The sequence below is a fragment of the Otolemur garnettii genome, unplaced genomic scaffold (genome assembly GCF_000181295.1).
Source record: "Otolemur garnettii isolate 467f Iridium unplaced genomic scaffold, OtoGar3 scaffold00039, whole genome shotgun sequence".
NCBI classification, from domain to species: domain Eukaryota; kingdom Metazoa; phylum Chordata; class Mammalia; order Primates; family Galagidae; genus Otolemur; species Otolemur garnettii.
Genome location: NW_003852434.1, coordinates 6,196,821 through 6,217,134, shown reverse-complemented (window position 1 = coordinate 6,217,134; position 20,314 = coordinate 6,196,821). Strand labels below are relative to the sequence as shown.

Sequence of the window (20,314 nt, the reverse complement as noted above, 5' to 3'; positions counted from 1 at the left end):
TGAGCCACTGCACCCTGGCCAGACTGGATCATTTATAATGAACAGAAATTTGTTGGCTCATAGCTTGGGAAGCAAGGAAATTCAATATTAAGGTGTCAGCATTGTATAGTGCCATTAATCTATAATCTAAACACTTCCAATGGTGACCCATCTCCCAGCACTATCACATAGAGAATTAAGTTTCCAATCCATGAACCTTCTGGAGTACATTTAAACTATGTCACTGCCTAGTCATGATTTTGTGTTTTTGAGACCATATTTCTTTTGTGTCCTGGTCAACTCAGAATTGAGTAGAGCCCCTTATGACTGGGGACCTCAGAATTTTGTTGGTGTTTTCCCTGCTTTTTGATTACGTTATATCTGCAATTACATTATTGGCCAAGGTTTAGAAAAGCATGATAACTACAAAGTATCCAGTGGGTTGAATGGTAGAAAGCTAAAGCCAATAGAATTTATTCTTTATTCTTTTTTTTTTTAAGCCCCAAATTGAAGACATTGCCCAGTTGAATTTAAATCCGAGATGGCACTAGGTAGAAGTGAGGGTGAGACTGTACTGAAAGCCTCCGGAGTTCATAAATGGCCTTTCTGGCTAAATGTAAACTGTGTGTCTGAAAAACATTAATGATCTCTTATCAATGACTTTTCTTTTTTAAAAAATATTTTTTAGTTGACAAATAAAAATTGTATAGGTTAGGTGTGGTGGCTCACTCCTGTAATCCTAGCACTCTGGGAAGCCAAGGTGGGAGGATTGCTTGAGCTCAGGAGTTGGAGACTATCCTTGGCAAGAGCAAGACCCTATTGCTATCAAAAAGTAGAAAAATTAGCTAGGCAGGGTGGCATGTGACTATAGTCCCAGTTACTCAGGAGGCTGAGGCAGGAGGATCAATTGAGCCCAGGAGTTTGAGGCTGCAGTGAGCTGTGATAACCGCCCCTGCCTTTTAGCCTGGGGGACAAAGTGAGGCTCCATCTCAGAAACAAAAACAGAAACAACCCCCGCCCCCAAATCCCCAAACAAACACACACACACAAAACCCCCAAAACAAATTTATGGTGTATAACATGATGTTTTGATGGGTGTGCACATTCTGGAGTGACTAAATCAAACTAATTAATGCATCTATTACTTAATGACTTCTCTAAAATGTTTTTGTTATTGAAAGTCTGAATGTACACCAATACTTTCAACTCAGAGTAAGGTTCTTTCTTGCTTTCCTCCAATCCATATTTCCATCTCCCTTATTTACTGTGAAAACCGTGTCTTCCAACAATATCAACATATTTACTCATTTTCTCAGTTCTATCAAATATCTAAAATCCTTTCAGCATTGTGGGCAGTGCCTGTGGCTCAAGGAGTAGGGTGCTGGCCCTATATACTGGGGGTGGCAGGTTCAAGCCTGGCCCTGGCCAAAACTGCAAAAAAAAAAAATCCTTTCAGCATTGCTTTATCTGTTTTGCTACAATAAAACACATGTAGTAAGAGTTCAGGACTGTTGTGATTCCTGCTACCCCATCTACGATGGATGGTATGAGGTCAAATTCTGTATCAGTAAGTTTCTTGGGTGTTCTCTTCTTCCCTCACCACTGTTCTTTTATTTATTTGAAATACAGTTGGGTTCAATTGCTGTAGCTTGGATTCAGTTTCTTATTCTCACCTTTGTTGATTAAATTTTATTTTTTGAATATGTAGGACATCAACATACTTCTAAATGTCAACGATCATAAAAAGGAAGTGCCCCTCCCTCCCATGTTCCTTCTACCCCTTTCCTTCTTTGGTTCCCACCTTCATTGGTTTGCGTTGTCTTTTCTATACATGTCTCTTTTTGTAGAGATGAAGAAGTATATGCATAGAATGTCCCCTCAGTCTTACACACAAGGAAGTATGCTGTATTTGTTCTTTTGCTTTTTTCACTTAATAATATCTTCTAGAAATCACTTGTTTTCTGTCATAGAGATCAACCTTGCTCTTTTCTCAGCTGCGTAGTACTCCATTCTGTGTATATGCCATTGTCTATTCATTGAATTTCCCATATTTGCACATTTAGGTTTCTAATGTTTTGTAATAACAAGTAATATTGTAATTTTTAACCTTGCATATATGTCTTCTCATTTTGTCAGAGGTATATGTCTTTAGGGTAAATTCCTAGAAGAAGAATTATGAAGGGCAAATATATATGTAATCATTTCCTTTTTTTTTGGAGACAGACTCTCACTCTGTTGCTCTGGGTAGAGTGCTGTGGCATCATAGCTCAGAGCAATCTTAGATTCTTGGACTCAAGGGATTTTCTTGCCTCAGCCTCCCAAGTAGCTGGAACTACAGGCACCGCCACCATACCCAGCTAGTTTTTCCATTTTTAGTAGAGACAGGGTCTTGCTCTTGTTCAGGCAGATTTCAAACTCCTGAGCTCATCCACTGGCCTCAGCATCCCAGAGTGCTAGGATTATAGGCATGAGCCACTGTGCCGGGCCTGTACATTGTAATCTTGATAAATGTTGTCATATTTCCCTCTATTGGTCATATAATCCTTTCTCCCTTCCCCCAGACAATGTATAGAGTTACAGTTTCACATAGCCGTGCATCAGAGTTTATCATCAAGTTTCTAGATCTTTGTTAATTAATAGGGGTTTGAAATGGTATTAAAGTGTAGTTTTAATTTGTATTTTTCTAACCTTGACTAAGCTGAAGAACCTTTACTTATTCCACCTGGAGGATAGCTCGTTCAGCAATGTAACTTGAAAGGTGCTACGAAGGAATTCCTTTTGTTTTCATTTGACAGTTCAAGTCCTTTCATGAGACTAAGAATCAATGAGTAGAAGGCCAATCTTATTTCTGAGTGGGAAATAGGAATTTATTGGTATTTATAAAAAACCTTTCTTTGGGTAGCTATACCTTTACACTTTTCTCTTTTTGTCATGGTACTTCTAGGTTGGCCAGGTTCACGGTGGGTTGATGGGAATTATTCAGAGAGCCATGGTCAAGGCTTGTCCACATGTCTGGTTTGAACGCTCAGAAATGAAGGATCGACACTTAGTTACTAAGAGGTAAGTAGTGAGGTGACTTAGTATTTACTGGAGTAGCATAAAAGCTGGTAAATCTTGACCTTCCCGCCAAAGAGGGCAGAGAAGCACTAAAGATAAAACTAAAACATACAGAGTTCTATTTATAGTTGGAATTTTTGGTTGAGTCATCTGTCTTAGCCAGATTTTTAAGAAATTTAATTCTGTTGTCATAAATTGATGACAGTATTAGAAGACCCATACATCCATATTGCTGTGCCTTAGATATGGTATAGTCACTGAATTTTCAAAGTTAAAAATTACCACCTTGAAGGTTAAAACATTTGTAACTCTTGGCTAAGTAAATAGATGGTTGATTTAGTGTTTGCTGAATGACCTTTGTCACTTAATGGTGGAGACAGCTGGAGACAGAAAAGTGAGAGAAGAAACCTCTCAGCTTTGAGGTAGAGATGAGCTACCGGAAACCTTTGCTGGAAAACTGGAGAACCACTTTTTGCCTGAGGTCTGTAATTGAAGGCACTCTGGTGGTTGCTTCCATGTACATGAAGGTTGCTCATGCTCTTAAGGGTAAAATGAAGAGTACTTGCTGAAATCTTCTTCTGGTTAGAAACATCATTCCTTATATTAGAATTGTTTAGCAATGAGAAGCTCTGGAAGCTGCAGTATTTCAGTCCCAGCCTTTACCAGCTTCTGATGAGCAGGGTTGGGAATATAAGGTTGGCTGCAGGGAAGACAGGACTAAGCCTTCTTAGCTTCATGGTATGGATTTAGTAGGAAAATTTGACCTGACTCACTTAAGGAATTATCTTGTACTTGATGGCTGTAATGCAGATAGGTTCAACAATTAATATTCCCATTTTTCAGATGAGGAAATATATTAGGGTGACCAGACGTCCCGCTTTTTAACAATTTATTGAGCGTCCCGCGGCATTTTAAAAAAGTCTCGATTTTTGGAAAGAATGCACGAACGGGCGGGAGAACAGGAAGGAAATATACGGTTTTTGGCTGCCATGTGGCTATTTTGCCAGAATATGAGTTTTATATTATTTTTGTTAATTTTATAATGTTAAACTGTAATAATAACAAATAATTGTTGAGAATTGATTATCGAGAACTACTTATCAAAGTTTGCATTGTTGTTAGGCCCTGCCCTGCCCCTCCCTCCCCACCCCACCCCCGCCATGTTGTCCCGCTTTACAATGTTAAAATCTGGTCATCCTAAAATATATGCACCTAGAGAAGGGCACAAACCTCAAAATAAGGGGTCCCAGCACTCTCATCACATGTGTCTAGTAATATTTTTAACAAGCAGGCAGAAGCCTCTCACACTGAAATTAAAATAGTGCAGATCTTCTTATACTTTTTAAGGAAAGGATCAACTTGAGTTTATTTCATTGACTTATAGCTTACTTTCTTCTTATTGCTTTAAAATTTTATTTATGCTAGTAAATTATAAAGAATACTGAAAAGAACTTACTCCTATCTCTTTTCAAAGGCAGAATGTTGATCCTTTATTTTTCTTCACAGACTAAAAGAACATATTGCTGATAAGAAAAAATTACCCATATTAATCTTTCCTGAAGGTGAGAATGGGACTGCCTACCAAGCTTTAGTTGGTAACAACAAACCACCAAAAGTGTATGATGAATAAAATTGTTCTAGAATTGGTGTTCTTAGTCTAAATCTCTGCTGTCCTATAGGAATGGAATACTTTCTCTGGAATATTAATTCCTGGCTTTCTTTGGAAATTTGATGGAAGTCATCCTATCTTTTTTATTTCAAATGTCATTTCTGGATAATAAACCCAGGAACATTATTGTCCATGACTTTATTTATTTTTTAGTCAGCATCCCACTCTGTCACCCAGGCTAGAGTGCTGCAGTGTCAGTCTAGTACACAATCTCAAATTCCTCAGTTCAAGCTATCTTACTGCCTCAGCCTTCTATGTAGCTGGGACTTCAGGCACCTGCTACCATGCCTGGCTGATTTTTCTGTTTTTAGTAGAAATGGCTTTTTACTCTTGCTCAAACTGGTCTCCAACTCCTGAGCTCAAGTGATCCTCTCAGGCTGGGTGTGGTGGCTCACACCTGTAAGCACTTTGGAAGGACTCCCAGAACTTTGGGAGGCTGAGATGGGCAGATGGCCTGAGCTCAAGAGTTCGAGACCAGCCTGAGCTAGAGTGAGACCCTGTCTCTAAAATAATAGCCAGGTGTTGTGGTGGGCACCTGTAGTCTTAGCTACTCAAGAGGCTGAGGGAAAAAAATTGCTTGAGCCCAAGAGTTTGAGGTTGCTGTGATCTAGGATGCCATAGCACTCTACAAAGAGGGACTAAGTAAGACTCTTGTCTCAAAAAGAAAAAAAGAAGTAAAAGTTTGTTATTAAGCTTGCTTAGAAGTGTCAGATTACTACTTAAGCAAGGGTTGATTTGTGAAATGATAGTGTAATGTCTGTAATTTTGATATTTAAAGTTTTTTAAATTAAAATAATTTCTCTAAAATGTATTTAAAAAATGATGCCCGGTAGCCCATGTGTGTAATTTCCTCACTCTGGGAGGCCGAGGCAGGTGGATTTCCTGAGCTCAGGAGTTCAAGACCAGCCTGAAGAAGAGTGAGAGCCCATCTCTAAAAATAGCTGGGAGTTGTGGCAGGCGCCTGTAGTCCCAGCTGTTTGGGAGGCTGAGGCAGGAGGATCCCTTGAGCCCTAAGAGTTTGAGGTTGCTGTGAGCTATGATGCCATAGCACTCTACCCCAGGGTGACTGAGTGAGACTCTGTCTTAAAGAAAAAGAAATTATTTAGAAAATGACTGCCTTTAAAAACATTCAATGCTTTCTCCCCCCATAGGAACCTGCATCAACAATACTTCAGTCATGATGTTTAAAAAGGGAAGCTTTGAAATTGGAGGAACCATACATCCAGTCGCTATTAAGGTAAAATAGATACCAGAAAAAAAAATCATTGGATTGGTAACTTTCTTTTGACATAATTTCAAACTTAAAATTTGCAGGAATGAGGAACACTTGTGTACTCTTTACTGAGATTCACCATTTCTATATGTTTTGCCCCGTTTGCTTTCTCATTCTCTCTCTACTGATCTGTAGCTAACTGTGTAGTGAGCAGGTGATTGTATGTCAGGCATTATGTTAAGTACTGAGGATATAGTGATTCAGTAAAATGGATACCATGCCTGCTTTCATTGACCTTCCAGTTAGATGTGGAGACAGGTATTCAACAGTCATGTGACGAACCCTCTTGTTTCAGAGATCTGGGGCTCTAGTTATAATGAAAGGCAGCTGGAATTAGCTGGTCTGATTTACTTTTTTTTGATCAATTCTATCCAGCAAAGTGACTTCTCTTTTTCTTAGGGTCTTAAAAACATTGACAGGGATGAGAAGCCAGCACTTGGGTCATAACTAGGAAACTAAGATCTATTTTCTTTTCCAGTATAACCCTCAGTTTGGTGATGCATTTTGGAACAGCAGTAAATACAACATGGTGAGCTACCTTCTTCGAATGATGACCAGCTGGGCCATCGTCTGTGATGTTTGGTACATGCCCCCCATGATCAGAGAGGTATTACTGAGCTTACAGCTGGATTTGGTGCTTTATCTAATCAAGTAAAGGCACAAAAATCTTTGCATGAAAACCTGGGTGTCTCCCTTCTTCCTATCATGCCTTCCTGCTTTCTTGGCTGATGAGTCATTTTTTAATAATGTAATTAGCTCTCCTCAAATCAGGCCGTTTTATATTCAAAGTCTCTTTCCCATAGAATTTTACAATTGCTGGGTATTACAGAATGCTGTTTCTTGGGTGAGACTAGTAAAAGAATTTGATCAATATATGTACCTGATAAAAAATTAAATAATACAACACTGCATTTTCTTGATAGAACAAATAGTATTTGCTTTGATTGACTAAAAGTATGAAATATTTGAGCTGAAATGTGACTCTTATATTTTAAGACAACTATAAATGATTATAAGACATTGTAAGGTATCCCTACACTCAAGATGTATTAATACTTGTAATTTTTTTTTCCACTAGGAAGGAGAAGATGCAGTTCAGTTTGCTAACAGGGTTAAGTCTGCTATTGCTATACAAGGAGGACTGACTGAACTTCCCTGGTAAGAAATTTTTCAGAAGTAGCATTTACTTTTTTTTTTTTTTTTAATTAGGAAAAAAAAAATCACTGTCAACAAACCACTTATTTTTCTAGTTATCTCTAGGTTTAGCTGAAAGTTATAGTGATTTATACATTACAGCAATGGCTTAAAGAGGATAAATATTTCTCTCTCGCTCTTAAATATGGGCATTCAAAACTGGTATACAGTTTGGTCTGTATTGCTCTCTACCCTCAATTTTTGCTTCTACTTTATGGTCCAAGATAGCTGCTCCAACTCTACTAGTGTGTACAGGAAGTGGCTAGGAGGAAGGAATTTTAAAAAAGGACACAATCATCTCTTTAAGAGCATGAGCTGGAAGGAAGTTGGAAATGCCACTTACACTCATACCCATTGGCTAGCACTCAAGTCAGATGATAATGTCTAGCTGCAAAGGAAGCTGGGGACTGTAGTCTTTATTCTGGGCAGCCATGTACCTACCTAAAAGTTAAGCTCTTTTACTGAAGAAGAGAGAATGGATTTGGGAATGGGTTGGGCATTGGGAGGCAACAGGCTACATATAGGCTCATTCATATTTAGCTCAAGCTATAACTACATTTGAGAAAGCTTAGCAATTTGAAAGAAGTTAAGTAAAATATTTTAGTTATGAATAACTACTAGCTTTAGTTTTTTGTTTGAATAAGGTGGGATGTAGTGAGTATTATCAGTCTTCTTTGGTTGCCAAAACAAAATCAGTAGCTCCCTTTTTTCTGTGGGGAATACTTTCCAAGAGTCCCAGTGGATGCTTGAAACCATGGATAGTACTAGATCCTATACTATGTTTTTTTCTATACATATGTACCTGTGATAAAGTTTAATTTATAAATTAGGCACAATAAGAGATTAATAACAACTAGAGTAATAGAATAAAACAATTATAACAATATACTGACTACAGTAAAATCTATGTGAATGTGGCCTGTCTCTCAAAATATCTTAATATTTTCAGACCACAATTGATTATAGGAAATTGAAACCATGGAAAGCAAAGTCATGGATAAGGGAAGATGGCGGGGGAGAGGAGGGTTACTGTACCATCAACTGTGTGGCTTAAACAACAGAAATTTATTTTCTCCCAGTTCTAAAGGCTGCAAATTTGAGATTAGGGTTTCAGCATGGTCAGTTTGGGGTAAGGTCTTTCCCCTTGTGTTGCACATGGCTGATTTCCCTCATGTGCTCACATGACCTCTTCTTTGTGCAAGCACTGAGAGAGAGTGCAAGGTCTCTGGTGCCTCTTCTTAGAAGGGCACTAATTTCATCATGAGGGCCCCACCCACAGGCCTTCGTCTAACCCTGATTCCCTCCTCAAAACCATGACATTAGGAGTTAGAGCTTTAACACATGAATTTTAGAGGGGACAAAAACATTCATTCTGTAACAGTGACTGTTACCCATACCTGCATTATCTTAGATGATCAAATTCTTGCATGCGTAGAGACATTATAATAGTAAGCTGTCACAAAGCAGTCTATACTTCAAGTCCAAAAAGTTCCACAAAGTCCCTGCTGTCTCTTTTGGTGTTTCAAAAACATTTTACATGAAAAATCATTTGAGGCATTTGTAGCAGTGTTCTAGGAATAGTATTGGGCCAACTGAGTCAGGCTATCAGCCAGATAACCAACAACCTTCCAAACCAGCAAAAGGACCCAGGACTGTTCAGAGTATATGCCTCTAAGAAGAAGGGCTATCTGGATCCTTCCACAGCAAGCCCTCAGTTAGTGTCGGTAATTGGTTCTGGAAAATACTTTAAGCAAAGTGACTTACAATAGGTCTTTGAGGAATATCATTTTGTTTAATGTTGCTTTGTTATAATGTTGAAGATAAAAAAATTGTTTTGTTATATAAGATGTAGTTTTGTGTAAATAACCTACTAATGACATTGAGTGAGGACTTACCTGTACTCCTTTATACAAGGGTGGGGAAGATCACGGAAATGTTTTCTGTATTTGCATATTGTGACTAGAGCTAATTTTACCCAGGAAAGCCTGTTTCTGGCATCTATTACTCTAATTAACAAGCTACTAATTTCTACATGAGAACCTATTTCTAAGACTTACTAGGCTAATTAACAAAGCTTGGGAAATTGATGAGTGATATAAATGAACATAGCCAAGGCTATGTAAGCACACTTCAGGAAGGTGGCCTTCTGATTAAATGCTGGCTGACCACGCCTGGAGTCTGACGTCTTGGCATAGGGCAGCTTACTAGCCCTGAGATACAGGCTAAGACTAATATTTGTATTATACGATCTAAATTGGAATATGTTGAACTAAATGACAGATATAATAAAAATTACAGGTTTCCCTTAGTCCACAAATGACGTAGTGATCCATGTTCATATGTGCAGCTGGCTTCCTTTTCATTTTTTAGAAAAACTTAAAAAAGAAACAAACCTATTTTCTCATCCTCCTTCTTTCCTGACCTCCAGCTCTCTTGCTCCTACCCTGAAGCCTGGAGCTTTGGATCCATCTGTAGCCTTGGACACAGGGAAAAGCAAAAGACTTGAGAGATAAAAGCAGCCTAGAGGGGTCAGCCAGGGACAGACCGGATATCTGATTGGTTTAGCTGAATTTGTCAAAAATGATCCTCGGAATTTTTTAATTTCATTTGATCAGGCAATATGCAATTTTATAATAAAAGATTGCTTTTAATTACCTAGCCTCTTTTATAAAAAGAAAATAGCCTCATTGTCTTTCCAGATATATTTGTCATCTAGATTGCTTTTCTCATAGCATAAGTGAAAATGTAGTTGAATGGTCTTAAACTGGTTCTTCTGTATGGTGCTGCTTTTCTTAAGAACTAAGATCTGCCACCATTAGAAAGAGGAATTGGGTAAAACTTTGAAGTCTCTAGAAGCAGTTGGGGTGCTTACAGCAAGCAGCACAAAGTTTTCTGGGCCTCTGGGAAGGAGAATTATACAAAAATAATGTCAGGTTGCTAATGTGGTATTTTTGCCTGGACCTCAGGAAAGAAGAAAGGCCTTTCTTACTTCCCTTTCATCGCTTTCTTAGTTCTTACCACTCAGAATTCAGGTAAATGTTGTGAATAGTTAGAGGCAGCTCATTTGGATAAAAGAGGCTTATGTGGGCAGTGCTGAGGACCTAATCTTGTTTCATGAAAATGTCCCACAAGTGACCCCCAGGTGTGGATCACAGTCTCTTTTTAAGTTGAGAACTTGCTGGTGAGCTATGCCTTAGATTTGATGCTAGAAGCCAGAACCTCCCAGTGGTCTCAGGCAGGCGTCTGTATGGAGGTCAAGTTCTGTCCTCATGGCATTGAGTTTACTGGCTAACCTACAACCATCCATCATCATCAGAAGCACTCGCTAATCATTACTACTTAACTGGGTTAAAATTAAACAGTCACAGTATAAAGTAAGCAATTTCTCAGTCCTTACTCTCCTAGGAGTTTAAAACATTAGATTAGGAGGGAGATAATGGCCCTCAAGTTCCAATCTCCTTCCAGCTCTTCCAGTTTGTAACTCCTCAGTGTAGTCCATACAAGGAAAGGCATGCAGAGCCCCAGCATCAGGCAGGTCTGTGTTTCCACCACCCTGGAGAGAGTTCAGAGATTTACGGGCTCCAAATGAAGGAATGCTGCTTACACAGGCCCTCACCTCTGGGTGAATGTAATGTGTGATTTTGTTGTTTGTTTGATTCTGAGTCAGTTTTGTTACAAGGAAGATTATAAATACTGGAAATACAGTGCTTTGAATGAAAATGCAACTCCTTAAGCATAGGGTTAGATTTGAGTAATGCTTAACCCATTTATCTTTAAGAAATTTACCTATCCGTGTATAGCACCCTTAGCATTTCTTAAGTGTATATTTAAAATTTTCCATACAGTTTTCTAGGAAGCTATAGGTAGGTGAAAAACCGATATTTTGTTTTCCTTGGGGAAAAATATAGAGAAATAACTTTAGTTTTAATAATCCTTATTTTGATCCAAGTATTTTATATATATAGCTCCCTTCTGTTGTAATAAGAAGTGGAGAGGAGCTATTGTTTCTTATTTTAACCAAACTTGAGAGAGATGGTTCTTTCCCCCAAAGTAACAGAAATCTGGTTCTTCCTGCTTCCAAATCCAGTGTTCCTGGCCCCATTGCTGACCAGCTGCCCCAGGGTCGTGACTCTATATGGCATGACAAGACTCTGCATCATTGCTGGGGATTGTCTTTTATGTTTGTCTTTCCATTCCCAGGGATGGAGGGCTGAAGAGAGCAAAGGTGAAGGACACCTTTAAGGAAGAGCAGCAGAAGAACTACAGCAAGATGATCGTGGGCAACGGAGCTCTCGACTCTAAGTTGGACTGAGGCCGCCTGTAGATCAACTTGGCTTTCCGGAGCTCGCCCTTAGGAAGGGAATGTTTTTGTGAGGGGGGAGAGGGCCTCGTTTTGTTTTTTTTTTTATTGTTGATCTTTTCTACAGAATGATCGTCTCTACCTCTTTATGCCAGAGGCAGAACCTACAGGTGTCCTTTTGGCTTTGTGGTGGTTGTGATACTAGCCCCATGAACGACAAGGTTGTTTGCTGAGGTAGGACAGATAACTGCCTTTTGTTATGTGTCATTATTGATCGAACGAAATGTTTGTACAGGAGAAATGCTTCTAAAGTGTGTTTGGAACTTGCTGATATGGTAATTTTCGAAGAATACTCTAAACTCTCTTGTCCTAATTAGCACTTTGCCACTCCCTTCCGTTACGTGGTGGAATTGCACATCTGTGCGAGGTGACTCTTGTGGTTTTGTTCTACCGCAAGATTGAAAACAAAAAGGGAGGAATTATATTCAGGAAAAAGGACAACTTTTGTGGCGACTTGATCTGAAGGTCTGAAGGAAATGTAAATAATTTTTTACTAGTACTTTGAAAGATAAATACAATCTGGTAAGCTTCACCAAAGAGCAGTGAGTCAAAGATAATGTGTGTGCGTTTCCATGTAGGCAACTCCAAAGCACATGGTAGCCAGCAGCTGGTGATCAAGAGCTTTGTAGGTTTTCCTTGTTCTTTAGTGAAGCCCTATACCTTATTCCCCTCCTATCTACTGATTTGTTTGTTTTTGTAACTAAACACATTTTCAAATAGAAGGAGCCTTTAAAAAAAAAAGTCACATTGAGTAGCTTCAGTATGATTGAGTGAAAGTGTGTGCAGCCACCCCTCACCCTCCATCCCTAACTTTCCCAGTCTCATAAACAGAAAATAACTGGTATAATTACCTTTTGGAAACTGAGCCTTACATTTTTTAAAGGGGGAAATGAGTTTTCTCCAACTCACACAGCATATGTAATGTTTGATAGCAATATAATGCTGTTGTAACCCTTGAGAGTATTACATCTCTTCTGGCAACCGTGTACAGAATGTAAATCTGTCTTACCATGAATATAAATAAATTCTATATTTCTAAATGTGTGTTGCATTTTTTTCTCTCCACCGTCTTTTAGTTTTGAGTAAGCTAAATTCTGTCTCATCACAAACAAGGATTGTTTTGTTTTTCATTTCAGTGACATAGTTAGACTTTATTGGACCTGAACAACTGGGAAACAAGAGCATGAACCCACTGGCCTATTTTTTCTTTCTTCTTTTTTTTTTTTAGCCTGGTTTTTTTGGACTGTGGCCCTGTGGACTTTGCTATGAATGAAGTCACAAACCTCTGTTATTTTTGCAGATGAATTCAGGTAAATATATATAATTAGCGGTATAGGTAGTCCTGGCTCAGCACTATCCTGTAGATTCTTCTTACCTAGCTAGGTAGATTTCATTCCAAAAGGAAATTTGCAGGCTGGTTACCTTCATAGCCCTCTAGCTGTCTGTTCTCACATGCTGGCCCTTTCTCTTTGTTGTTGCTTTAAGTTTTGCCCTTACAGAGACTATTAGGGATGACCTTGACAGAGAATCAGCAAATACAAATATATATGTTGGAGTGACTGTCTTATTTTCCAGAAAGAGAAGAGGAATTCCTTTTTCTTTTTTTTTGAGGGGGGGATATTCATTATGGCTTGAATTAATAAATCCATTTTATAAGGCCACTTCTCAGAAAAATTGATAGATCAGCTGGTAGCTGCTTTGTTTGGACACTGATAAAATGCGTTTTTCTAAGAGCATTGCAAAAACAATGATGCTGTATCAATCAGAACTTTTGTCTTATATGTCTGATTTATGCAGCTGGTTTTCTGTTTTTAAAATTCATTCTATTTTATATTTTTTTAATTTTAGGTTAATGTGAAGGTACAAACTACTAGGTTACAATGTTTGCATTTGTTAGGCAGAGACCTCTTGTACACAGCTAATTTTCAAGCTGCTTAAGGAATTGGCCATGTTACTGAAACCACCTTTTTGGATAGCAGATTCAGCCTATGCTCCTTAGAACACCTTTTCTGTTTGCCTTCCCTAGCATTATTTCATACCCACTTTAGAAATACTGTGTCCAGAATTTAGGATTCTTGAGTCTTCTTTTAGTGTAATGAGATATCAGGATTTGGTAGAAAAATCATAAGTAAGACTTTTCATCTATCTCTGGCATAGATTCCATAACTGAGCCTCAAGGTGGCCCTATTTTTATTTCAGATATGTCTGGTCTTGTTTACAGACAGCAGTGTCTAGGAATGCCAAAGGTTTCTAAAATATCAGGCCACAGCCTGGGATTGGATGAGCAGCCATGTGTGAAGCAGTAAATATCCCCAGAGCACGGAGTAAATAGTCCTGGATGGCAGTTGGGTGCAAAGAACAGTTTCAAGGAAAGTCTCCCTGTATCAGCCGACTTTCCAAGACACAGACACTTTTGTCTTGGTGATTTGCGTGAGCTCCTCAGTATCTGTGCTGCATTTGGGCCACTCTGTTAATATCTTAGTATATACCATGAGGGTTGCCAGTTTCCTGCGATTACAAATAATTCAGTGTGGTTATGAAGACTGTCTCTTGGACAAAGCAGCTCTCAGTCTTAGATTCTGACGTAAATTACTTTCCGACAGGACAGAGTAGGTTGTGATGGGAAGCAGGGCCAGGACTGGGATCTGGGATTGACACTGTAATTTAGGGGCCCTAATGTTAGGGACCTTACCCAAAGCTGTGTGTACTTGCATTTGTTTTTTAACTCTTGTTCCCAGTGGATTGATAGAGGATTTTATTTTTATTCTTTTGAATAATGGTTAAGATGGTGGGATAGAGAGTCATAAGTTGTTTTCTAATTGTGACCTTAAGCACTCACTTGCTTTTCAGTCTTTATCTCATTTATTGTGCAATTACAGAAAACACAAAAATGTGTATGAAAATTTGTAGGTACACTTTCAGGGCAGTGATGAAAACAAATACCTATATACTTATTATCCAGGGCTACAAATACAATGTGGCTACAGCAGTAGGAGAAAAATCACTTCTTACTCCATCTACTGTCAATGGACAGCCGGGTTATTTCTAGCTTTGTTAACATGTTTGTATACGTCTCCTGGGGTACACACACGAGAGTTCCTCTGGCTTGTGTGTTTAGTAGAAATTAGAATTGCTGCATGTCATAGTGATAGAAAATTAAAAGCACCCGGCCGAAGGAAAAGCCTTTCCTTTGATCCTGTTGCTTTCTTGCCTCCTGTAGCTCTATCTGAGTAGTGATGCAATGAACACAGGAGTGCAGATAGCTCCTTTCCATAATGATTTCCTTTCCTTTAGATATGCAACCTGCACTAAAAATGCTGCATCAGACGGTAGTTCTAGTTTTAGTTTGTGGAGGACCCTCCATACTGTTTTCTATAATGGCTATACTCACTCACATTCCCACCAACAGGGCATAGGAGTTCCTTTTTTCTCACTGTCTTCTCCAGCATTTGTTATTTGTTATGTTTTTGATAATAGTCATTCTCATTGTGGTTTTGGCTTGCATTTCTCTAATGATGAGTGATGGTGAACACTGTTTACACATACCTATTGGCCATTTGTATGTCTTTCTTCCAAACCAAGTCAAGATCATTTGCCCTTTCTAAAATCAGAATATTCTGATTACTCTTTTGTTGTTCAATTGTGTTGCCTGTATAGTCTGACTAGTAATCTCTTGTCAGATGAATAGTTTGCAAATATCTTTTCCTAGTCTTTAGATTGCCTCTTTGCTCTGCTTATTATTTCCTGCACTGAGCAGAAGCTTTTTAGATAGGTAAAATCCTATTTGTCTATTTTTCTTTTTGTTGCTTATGCGTTAGAGGTTTTATTCATAAAATCTTTGCCCAGACCCATGTCCAAAGGTGTTTTTCCTAGGTTTTCTTCTATTAGTTTAAAAGTTTCAGGTCTTAAGTCTTTAATCCACTTTGAGCTTATTTTTTTCTATGGTTAAGATAAAAGGCTCGAGTTTCATTCTTTTGTGTATGGATATCAAGTTTTCCCAGCACCATTTCATGAAGACGGTGTCCTTTATCTAGTGAATGTTTTTGGTGCCTAAGGTGAAAATGAGTTGGCTTTAAATACATGGATTTATGTCTGGCCTGTTTACTGTGTTCCACAGATTTATGGGTCTGTTTTTCTTTCAGTAACATGTTGTTTTGATTACCTTGGCTTTGTAAGATATTTAAAAGTCAGATAGTGTGATGCCTACAGCTTTGTTCTTTTTCACTCAGGATTATTTTGGCTATTCAGGGTCTTTTGTGGTTCCATACACATTTTAGGATTTCTTTTTTTTCTATTTCTGTGAAAAATGTCATTGATATTTTGATAGGGGTTGCATTGACTCTGTAGATTGCTTTTGATATGTTCATTTTCATGATATTAGTTCTTCCAAAACATAAGCATGAATGTCCTTCCCTTTTTCTCAATTTCTTTCATCAAGCTGGGGGCAGTGGCTCATGCCTATATAATCTCAATGCTTTGAGAGGCAAAGAGGGGAGGATCATTTGGGTCTAGTAGTTCAAGGGAACAATGAACTATCAGGGTGTTGCCACTGCACTCTAGCCTGGGTGACACAGTGAGAGCTGTCTCTAAAAAGAAAAAATTCCTTCATCAGTATTTTATAGTGTTCTTTGTAAAGGTCTTCTACCTCCTTAATTAAATTTATTCCTAGATACATTTTTGGTGGGTAGCTATTGTAAATAGGATGGCTTTCTTGATTTATTTTTCCTCTGCTTTGTTGTTGGTGTAGAAAACACAGTACTGAGTTTTGTATTTTGATTTTGTATCATGTAAAACACTTTCACTGAATTTTTTTTTATCAGTTATAAGGGTTTTTTTGTGGGAGTCTTTTAAGTTTTTCCATACAGCATACCAAATCATATCACTTACAAACCAGGACAATTTGACTTCCTCCCTTCTAGTGTGGATGCCTTTTCTTTCTTTCCCTTGACCAATTGCTCTGGTTAGAACTTCCAGTACTGTTGAATACGAGTGATGAGAACAGGCATCCTTGTCATGTTCTAGTTCATAGAGGAAAAGAGTTTAGCTTTTCCCTGTTTAGTCGGAGGTCAGCTGTGTACTTGTCATATAGAGGTCACAATATGACCTTTTAAAAAAAATTTTATTTTTATTTACTCACAATATGACCTTTGTTGTTTTGAGGTACATTCCTTCTATACCTAATTTGTTGAGAGCTTTTATCATAAAGGGATGTTGAATTTTATCAAAAGATTTTTTCATCTATTGAGATGATCATTTGTTTTCTGTTCTTCATTCTGTTGATGTGATGTATCCTGTGTATTGATTAGTGTATGTTGAACCATCTTAGCATTCTTAGGATAAATCCAATCTGATGGTGGTGTCTATTTTTGATGTGGGTGTTGGATTTAGTTTGCTGGTATTTCATAGAGTATTTTTGCATCTATGTTCAATATATCCCTATATTGGCTTGCAGTTTTCCTTTCCTTTTTTTTTTTTTGGCGTCCTTGTCCAGTTTTGTTATCAGGGTAATGCTTGCCTCATAGAATGAATTCAGAAGAATTCCACCCCTTTATTTTGTTCAGAATATTTTGAGAAAAATTAGCATTCTTTTTAAAAAGTTTGATGGAATTCAGCCATGAAGTCATCTCGTCCCTGACTTTTCTTTGTTGGCATTTTTTCATTGACTCAGTCTCGTCACTCATAATTGATCTGCTTGGGTTTTTCTATTTGTTCTTGGTCCAATCTTGGTCAGGTTGTTTCTGTCCAGGAATTTATCCATTTCTATTAGGTTTTCCAATTCTTTGGCATATGATGGTCTCTAATGATCCTTTGTATTTCTGTCGTATTAGTTGTAATGCCTTTTGTTTCCTATTTTATTTGGATATTTTGTCTTTTTTCTTAGTGTAGCTAATGGTTTGTTAGTTTTATTTATCTTTTTCAAAAATCAACTTTTCATTTTGTTGATCTTCTATATGATTTATTCTTTTTATTTTATTTATTTTTATTATTTTTTAAAAATTAAATGATTTTTTTTTTTTTTTTAAGAAACAGAGTCTCACTTTGTTGCCTTCAGTAGAGTGCTGAGGTGTCACAGCTTACAGCAACCTCCAGCTCTTGGGCTTAGTCGATTCTCTTGCCTCAGCCTCCCGAGTAGCTGGGACTACAGGGGCCTGCCACAACACCTGGCTATTGTTTTGTTGCAGTTTGGCCCGGGCCGGGTTCGAGCCTGCCACCCTTGGTATATGGGCTGGCACCCTACTCACTGACCCACAGGTGCCACCATAAATGATTTTTTATTTTTATTTTATTTCAGATTAATGTGAGAATACAGATGACCAAATCACAATATTTGAATTTGTTAGGTGGAGTCCCTCTTGTTACTATGTCCTGAATCCAAAAGGTGTGCAATACACTCCCATGATGTGGCCATTCAGTGGGAGCACCCCCAACCCCCCATTTTCCCTTTCCTCAACTTGAATTAAAATGAATTTTTCTTTTATGTGGGCATGAATTAGATCGTCCACTGGCTTCATATTAGTATGGAGTACATTGGAAACTTGCTTCTCCATTATTTTGATACTTTACTAAGAAGAATGTGTTTTAACTCCATCTAGGTCACTACATTATTTTTTAAATCACAATTTATCTTTTAATAGTTATTATTTTTTCTCTTCTACTACTTTGGTTTTGGTTTGTTCTACATTTCTAGTTATTTTGGGTGCCTGACTAGGTTGCTTATTTGAAATTGTTTTACATATTTGATTTTTTTTTTTTTTTGAGACAAAGTCTCACTTTGTTGCCCTGAGTAGAGTGCTGTGGCATCATAGCTCAAAGCAACCTCAAACTCATGGGCTCAAGAGATCCTCTTGTCTCAGCCTCCCAAGTAGCTGGGATTACAAGTGCCCACCACAAAGCCTGGGTAACTTTTAGAGATGGGGGTCTCCCTCTTGCTCAGGCTGGTCTCAAACTCCAGAGCTCAAGAGATCCACCCACTTTGGCCTCTCAGAGTGTTGGGATTACAGGCATGAGCCACTGTGCCTGGCCTCTTTTTCCTTTTTAATGTTATAAACATTTATTGCTATAAACTTCACTCTTAATACTGCTTATGGTATATCCCATAGGTTTTGGTATGTTGTATTTCTATAATATTTTCATTTGTTTAAAGAAACTTTTATATTTTCTTCTTAATATCATCATTTGGTCATTCAGGAACATACTGTTTAATTTATATATATTGGTATAGTTTTCAAAATGCCTCTTAACATTTATTTCTGGTTTTATTTCATTGTGACATGAAAAGATGCTTCATATGATTTTGACTTAAGAATTTGTTGAGTTTTGTTTTGTGGCCTAATATATGGTTAATTCTGGACAATGCCCCATGTGCTCATGAGAATAATGTGTGTTCTGCGACTATTGGGTGAAATAGCGTGTAAATATCTGTTGGGTTCAATTAGCATAAAGTGCAGTTTAAATGCAGTTTCTTTGTTAATTTTATTTAGATGATCTGTCCAATGCTGGGAGTGGGTGTTGAAGTCCCAAATTATTATTGTATTGAGTCTATCTCTCCTTTTAGATCTAATAATGTTGGTTTTGGGTATCTGAGTGCTCTGGTGTTAGATGTATGCGTATTTATCTATGATTGGTATATCCTCTTGCTGAATTGATCCCTTTATCACTATATCATGGCCTTCTACCTTCTATCTGTTTTTGTAAATAAAATTTTACAGCAAAACTGAGTAGTTACTGCAGTGACCTGGTTGGCTCATAAAGCCTAAAATATTTACTGTCATGTTCTTCATTCTGAGATGTAATTTGCTTACTCTAGCTCTAGGTCACTATAAATCTTGGACTACTTTAAACTAAATGATTGGCTTAAGGTTTGTTGGGTTATGTAAATACACATAGTGATAATTAGCCTGTAAACCGCAAATGAGGGCCATTTTGTGGTTTTGATTATGTTTTTAGATAAATCCATGTTGTGTTTATAAGTAGTTCATTCCTTTTTATTGCCAAGTAGTTTAATTTTTTAGGGGAAAGTTATTTTTCCCTTTCACTTAGCATTAAGGTTACACAAATAATTGTCGCCTTGCTCACATTTGGGAATGGAGGGTAGATGACTTCCACTTCACTCTTACACAGAGTATGTAGCTCTTTGAGATTTAGTCAAGGGAGGGGTCTCTGGTTAGACTTCCCGCCCTGGGCAGGCCTTCAATTTTGTTCTTTGTCCTTTAGGTCCTCAGCCCTCTAGAAACCAATGCTCAAGTTTGCCTGGTTCACCCAATGCCTGCGAAATAGAAGGCAACTTCTGGCTTCTCTGCTCTACTTACCTCTCTGGGAACCTATTTCCCCCTGGTCCTTGGCCTGAATAGTCCTAATTTTCTTTCTAGTTGTGGAAGCATCCAGACTAATTTTTTTTTTTATCATACAGGAAGAGGATGGGCACTTGTTGCTATAAATAAAAATTTCTAGGAAGAGAAAATTAATTTTTTTTTTCCTTGTCAGTGCTGTTTATTGAGTCTGTTGTCAGAAGCACAAAGAGGGTGAGGGTTGGGGTCAGTAGGGTCCTGCCGGAAGCCTGAGCAGCCCAGAACAGGCAGCTAGGACTGGCCTTTGCCCCAGACATGCCCTCCAGGTGCTGGGAGGTGAGTTAGGCAGGTGGGACTGAGAGCAGCCTGGCTCAGAATCTGCTCAGGCCCCGACCTGGCCACAGATGGGCTATCGTCCCTGCAGGACCCCAGACCTCTTCCACCTCTGCTCTTCCTTGGAGTCTCCAAACGAGGACCAGGAAACGAGACCCAGG

At 38.3% G+C, this 20,314-nt stretch overlaps 1 protein-coding gene across 1 annotated transcript in view; it reads left to right on the top strand.

Annotated features, from left to right (window-relative positions):
• GPAT3 (glycerol-3-phosphate acyltransferase 3) overlaps positions 1–12,572 on the top strand; it is a 57,603-nt gene extending 45,031 nt beyond the window's left edge. The window contains exons 8-13 of the mRNA XM_003790033.3: positions 2,924–3,039; positions 4,543–4,598; positions 5,857–5,942; positions 6,457–6,585; positions 7,057–7,136; positions 11,373–12,572. Coding sequence (XP_003790081.1) covers positions 2,924–3,039; positions 4,543–4,598; positions 5,857–5,942; positions 6,457–6,585; positions 7,057–7,136; positions 11,373–11,484 — 579 coding nt within the window. The 3' untranslated portion in view covers positions 11,485–12,572. The remainder of the gene's footprint in view (positions 1–2,923; positions 3,040–4,542; positions 4,599–5,856; positions 5,943–6,456; positions 6,586–7,056; positions 7,137–11,372) is intronic.
• Positions 12,573–20,314: the final 7,742 nt, after the last annotated feature.